Below are 6,029 nucleotides of genomic sequence, written 5' to 3'. Positions count from 1 at the left end.
TGAAACTTTTTTTGCCTGTCTGTCCCTCACCTGTCTGTCCCTCACCTGTCTGCAGGTGGCGGGCAGGAAAGGCTTCCCCCATGTGATCTACGCCCGTCTGTGGCGCTGGCCCGACCTCCATAAGAACGAGCTGAAGCCCGTGACCTTCTGCCGCTTTGCATTCGACCTGAAGCACGACAGCGTGTGTGTGAACCCGTACCACTACGACCGCGTGGCGTCACCCGCCGCAGGTACGCGCCCCGCCGCAGGTACGCGCCCCGCCGCAGGTACGCGCCCCGCTCATGCATATTCGTGAGGACACCCGTCCTCTGCTGTTCATTGGTCAGCGCGTGGTCTCGTCTCCTCCAGGTGCTCCGGCTCAGGTAGAGGAGGAGTTCGTGCAGGACTGTCTGCAGCCGCCCCACCCGGACCCCTATGGACAGCCCCGCCCACCCGGCATGTATCCCAGCATGCCCCTCTCTCGTCCAGGTCAGACTGTCCGTCGCAACAGACCATAAATCAGGGTATGCTTTAGGGCGGGGCTACACGGTGATTGACAGGTCGACACCAGAGACGTAGCTGTCTGTGGTGGAACGTAGCTAAGCTAGCTAGCTAACCAAACTAAGCTAGCTAGCTAGCTTAGCTAAGCTAGCTTGTTGGTGACGCACATATTGAGAGATAAAGTTCACACAAAACAACATGAGACTTTATTGATCTTTATTTTTCATCTTTAAACAACAAAACAAAACAAATCAGGAAATCAACAAAAACACAAAAGATTTAATTGGAATGTTGTTTCATCATAAAAACATGTTTCCTCTTGTGCCCTGCGTTCTGTCTCGCAGGCAGCAGCTCCATGACGGCTGCCCCTGTTGGCTGTGGGAGGGTCTGCAGCGGCCTCCTCCCGATCGCCTCCCCTCAGAACCACACGGGCCACGCCTCCTCCCCTCAGAACCACATGGGCCACGCCTCCTCCCCTCAGAACCACATGGGCCACGCCTCCTCCCCTCAGAACCACATGGGCCACGCCTCCTCCCCTCAGAACCATATAGGCCACGCCTCCTCCCCTCAGAACCACATGGGCCACGCCTCCTCCCCTCAGAACCACACGGGCCACGCCTCCTCCCCTCAGAACCACATGGGCCACGCCTCCTCCCCTCAGAACCACACGGGCCACGCCTCCTCCCCTCAGAACCACATGGGCCACGCCTCCTCCCCTCAGAACCACATGGGCCACGCCTCCTCCCTTCAGAACCACATGGACCACGCCTCCTCCCCTCAGAACCACATGGGCCACGCCTCCTCCCCTCAGAACCACATGGGCCACGCCTCCTCCCCTCAGAACCATATAGGCCACGCCTCCTCCCCTCAGAACCACATGGGCCACGTCTCCTCCCCTCAGAACCACATGGGCCACGTCTCCTCCCCTCAGAACCACATGGGCCACGCCTCCTCCCCTCAGAACCATATAGGCCACGCCTCCTCCCCTCAGAACCACATGGGCCACGCCTCCTCCCCTCAGAACCATATAGGCCACGCCTCCTCCCCTCAGAACCACATGGGCCACGTCTCCTCCCCTCAGAACCACATGGGCCACGTCTCCTCCCCTCAGAACCATATAGGCCACGTCTTCTCCCCTCAGAACCACACCCCCACCTCCCCACACCAGTCCGACTACAGCAGCCCCCCCAACACTGGTACTGTACCTGCACACACACCTGTACTGTGCTAAGTACAACACATATACAGTATACTGTAGTACAGCTGGTAACACTGTGTACTTGAAGTAGTCGCACTAGTAGCTGTAGTAGTACCACAGTAACAGACACTGAGCTTTGTCCTGTGTGTCTCTGCAGCCACCTCGCCAGGTAATAGCCCCGCCCCCTACAGCCCTGCAGGACCGGGAGGGCGGAGCCACCAGCAGCCTCCGTTACATCATCATCACCACGCCCACAACACTCACTTCTGTATGACATCATGAACAAGTACTGCAGTAGTAGTATTACTTTACTGTTGTACTCAGTGTGTTTGTTCCCGCAGGGTCACAGCACCAAAGTACGAACCCGGACCCACAGTCCAGCCACCCAGGTACGCACTGACTGCCTCTGTTTGACTGTCTCACTCTCCCCTGTCTCACTCTGCCTCTGTTTGACTGTCTCACTCTCCCCTGTCTCACTCTGCCTCTGTTTGACTGTCTCACTCTCCCCTGTCTCACTCTGCCTCTGTTTGACAAATTCACTCCTTCCCCCTGTCTATATTTGATTGTCCCACTCTTCCCGTCTCACTCTCCCCGTGTCTCTCTCTCCTTATCTCACTCGTCTCACTCTCCTCATCTCACTCTCCCTGTCTCACTCTCCCATCTCTCTCTCCCATCTCACTCAACCATCTCTCTCTCCCTCGTCTCACTCTCCTCGTCTCTCTCCTTGTCTCACTCTCCCCATCTCTCTCCCCGTGTCACTCTCTCGTCTCACTCTCTCATCTCTATATGCTCATCTCTCTCCCCGTCTCACTATTCCCGTCTCTCCATCTCACTCTACCCGTCTCACTTTCGTCTCACTCTCGTCTCACTCTCCCATCTCACTCTCCCTGTCTCTCTCTCCCTCGTCTCTCTCTCCCTCGTCTCTCTCCCTCGTCTCTCTCTCCCTCGTCTCACTCTCCCCCGTCTCTCTCCCTCACCTCACTCTCCTCCGTCTCACTCTCCCATCTCTCTCTCCCTGTCTCACTCTCCCATCTCTCTCTCCCTGTCTCACTCTCCCATCTCACTCTCCCTGTCTCTCTCTCCCTGTCTCTCTCTCCCTCACCTCACTCTCTCCCGTCTCACTCCAGGTCCAGCGATCTGGTGCTCTGTGCGGTACTTCGAGCGCGCCCAGCAGGTGGGCGATGCGTTCAGGGTCCCCTCTGGCTGTCCGGTGGTGACGGTGGACGGCTGCCTGGATCCTGCAGGAGGAGAGCGCTTCTGTCTGGGCCGGCTGAGCAGCCTGCAGCGCCCCGCCTCCATCCAGAGAGCCAGGTGACCAGTCTGACCAGTTCAACCAGTTCAACTAGTCTGACCAGTGTAACCAGTCTGACTGGGCGACAGTGGTGGTATAATTTCACTCGTCTCGAACTTACACAGCCCCTTCTTCTTCTTCTTCTTCTTCTTCTTCTTCTTCTTCTTCTTCTTCTCCTTCTCCTTCTCCTTCTTCTTCTTCTCCTTCTTCTCCTTCTCCTTCTCCTTCTTCTTCTTCTTCTCCTTCTTCTCCTTCTCCTTCTTCTCCTTCTCCTTCTTCTCCTTCTCCTTCTTCTTCTTCTTCTTCTTCTTCTTCTTCTTCTTCTTCTTCTCCTTCTTCTCCTTCTCCTTCTTCTTCTTCTCCTTCTTCTCCTTCTTCTTCTTCTCCTTCTTCTTCTTCTCCTTCTTCTCCTTCTCCTTCTCCTTCTTCTTCTTCTCCTTCTTCTCCTTCTTCTTCTTCTCCTTCTTCTTCTTCTTCTCCTTCTCCTTCTTCTTCTTCTTCTTCTTCTTCTTCTTCTTCTTCTTCAGGCTCCTCATTGGTCGTGGGCTCCAGCTGGAGTGTCGTGGTGACGGTGACATCTGGATGCGTTGCCTTAGCGACCACCCCGTGTTCGTCCAGAGCCAGTACCTGGACCAGGACCCTGGAGACCAGATCCACAAGGTCCACCCCGGAGCCTACATCAAGGTAAGTCCACAAGGTCTCTCACCTGTCTGTCTCTCATCTGTCTGTCTCTCACCTGTCTGTCTCTCACCTGTCTGTCTCTCACCTGTCTGTCTCTCACCTGTCTGTCTGTCTGTCTCTCACCTGCCTGTCTCTCACCTGTCTGTCTCTCACCTGTCTGTCTGTCTGTCTCTTACCTGTCTGTCTCTCACCTGTCTGTCTCTCACCTGTCTGTCTGTCTGTCTCTCACCTGTCTGTCTCTCACCTGCCTGTCTCTCACCTGTCTGTCTCTCACCTGTCTGTCTCTTACCTGTCTGTCTCTCACCTGTCTGTCTCTCACCTGTCTGTCTCTTACCTGTCTGTCTCTCACCTGTCTGTCTCTCACCTGTCTGTCTCTCACCTGTCTGTCTCTCACCTGTCTGTCTGTCAGGTGTTTGACTTGAGGCAGTGCCACAGACAGATGCAGCAGGCGGCGGTTGTCGGTGTGATTCCTGAACTGAACAGTGAGGAGGAGGTCGACCCCTCAGTCAGTGAGTATCACCTGTCTGTCTGTGTGTGAGACTTCCTGTCTGCCTCCAGGTGTGACTTCCTGTCTGCCTCCAGGTGTGACTTCCTGTCTGCCTCCAGGTGTGACTTCCTGTCTGCCTCCAGGTGTGACTTCCTGTCTGCCTCCAGGTGTGACTTCCTGTCTGCCTCCAGGTGTGACTTCCTGTCTGCCTCCAGGTGTGACTTCCTGTCTGCCTCCAGGTGTGTCCCCGGGCGTCGCCGTGGACGACTTGCGGCGGCTGTGCGTGGTGCGCCTGAGCTTCGTGACGGGTTGGGGGCGGGGCTACCCGCCCTGCTGGCTGGAGGTGCACCTGCACCGCGCGCTGCAGCTGCTGGACCAGGTGCTGCACGCAGGTGTGCGTCTGCAGGTGGGCGGGGTTTAACCCACGGGACGGCCAATCGGACGAGAGACGGAGCCGCGAACCTCCTGCGACGGACAACGTACCTGTCGGAGGTTCATAAGCTCCGCCCACACGCTCATTGGTGGGTTCAGACAATCAGCCAACCGATGACCAGCACGTCGAGGGGTCGGTTCCCAGTAATGCAGCTTTAACACATGAAGCATAGACTTCTATACAACCAGAGGACTTGAGTTAATTCATTAGTTAAACTCATCTTCTGAAACACACATTGCTTCACGACCCGTTTCCAGTGAATCGCGGACCTTTGCATGGGCTTTTATTTTGAAGGGGATTTTTTATGTGCTTTTATCTTGAAGGAGATTTTGTATGCAGCGGAGCGCCATCTCTTCACACTCCTCTATGCTGCGATCACAACACGCTTTACTTGCGTGAGTTTACACGTTGGACTATTTGTGATCGTCAACTTCATTACCGACTTTTTATTCCATGTTTGTGCATGAAAACACTGAGTCTGTTAAAAAGGCTGAAGTTATAACATTATTATGTGTGTTGTATCACCTCATGTCCTTAAGATGCACTTTTTGGTTTTTAATTGAGTGTAAAAGGGAATATTTCAAAAAACAAATGTGTGTTGGCATACTGATTTTGTGGACTTTCTCAGGTTTAAACTGCACCACATCAGGAGCCTGTTAACTCTGATCTCTGGTTCTCCGTCAGGTTCTCCATGAACTAGGCTTTCAGCCCTAGCGTCCCCTAATCGGGGGACCCTTTTATATCAGGAATATCAACAAAAAATCATGGTATAAATCCCCCCCAAAAAAACAAACATGTTTGGTATCAAATTAAACATAAAAAACAGGGCTACAATAATATATAATCCCGATGTACAACCTTTAAACACAACTCAAACAATACATAGGATTAGGGTTATTAGGGTTAGGGCTTAAAGGGTTAAATCAATTTGAGAAGTTAAAAATGTTCCTCGCATTGGATCTCAGCTCGTCATTAAGGGGTCAAGGTGGGTCCTGCAGCCAGACCAGTAGAACCACTGCCCCAGACCAGTAGAACCACTGCCCCAGACCAGTAGAACCACTGCCCCAGACCAGTAGAACCACTGCCCCAGACCAGTTGAACCACTGCCCCAGACCAGTAGAACCACTGCCCCAGACCAGTAGAACCACTGCCCCAGACCAGTAGAACCACTGCCCCAGACCAGTTCAACCACTGCCCCAGACCAGTTCAACCACTGCCCCAGACCAGTTCAACCACTGCCCCAGACCAGTTCAACCACTGCCCCAGACCAGTTGAACCACTGCCCCAGACCACATGCATGTTCTTATTTGCTCACAATTATTTGTTGGACCAGTTATGTCCTTCTCAACTGTGACAAAAAAGCTTTGAAGAAAGTTAATATAATAACGTGCGTTTGATCTTTGTCTTTGTTATTTTCTTCTGTTTTAAGTTTGATCTTTTTAATTGTATATTTATTATA

General features: G+C 53.4%; 1 protein-coding gene across 1 annotated transcript in view; it reads left to right on the top strand.

Moving 5' to 3' along the window:
* The window catches only part of LOC306744716 (mothers against decapentaplegic homolog 4-like), a gene marked incomplete at both ends in the record, with an annotated part of 6,281 nt that extends 997 nt beyond the window's left edge, over nt 1-5,284 (top strand). The window contains 10 exons of the mRNA XM_079227398.1: nt 56-230; nt 349-468; nt 825-1,676; nt 1,836-1,847; nt 2,020-2,067; nt 2,806-2,989; nt 3,497-3,653; nt 4,060-4,159; nt 4,377-4,543; nt 5,255-5,284. Coding sequence (XP_079083524.1) covers nt 56-230; nt 349-468; nt 825-1,676; nt 1,836-1,847; nt 2,020-2,067; nt 2,806-2,989; nt 3,497-3,653; nt 4,060-4,159; nt 4,377-4,543; nt 5,255-5,284 — 1,845 coding nt within the window. The remainder of the gene's footprint in view (nt 1-55; nt 231-348; nt 469-824; nt 1,677-1,835; nt 1,848-2,019; nt 2,068-2,805; nt 2,990-3,496; nt 3,654-4,059; nt 4,160-4,376; nt 4,544-5,254) is intronic.
* Between the last annotated feature and the right edge of the window lie 745 nt (nt 5,285-6,029).

This window comes from Taurulus bubalis (assembly GCF_910589615.1).
Source record: "Taurulus bubalis genome assembly, chromosome: 12".
In the NCBI taxonomy this organism is placed as follows: Eukaryota; Metazoa; Chordata; class Actinopteri; order Perciformes; family Cottidae; genus Taurulus; species Taurulus bubalis.
The sequence above is the reverse complement of the archived record's forward strand: the minus strand, read 5'-3'. Positions and strand labels throughout refer to the sequence as shown.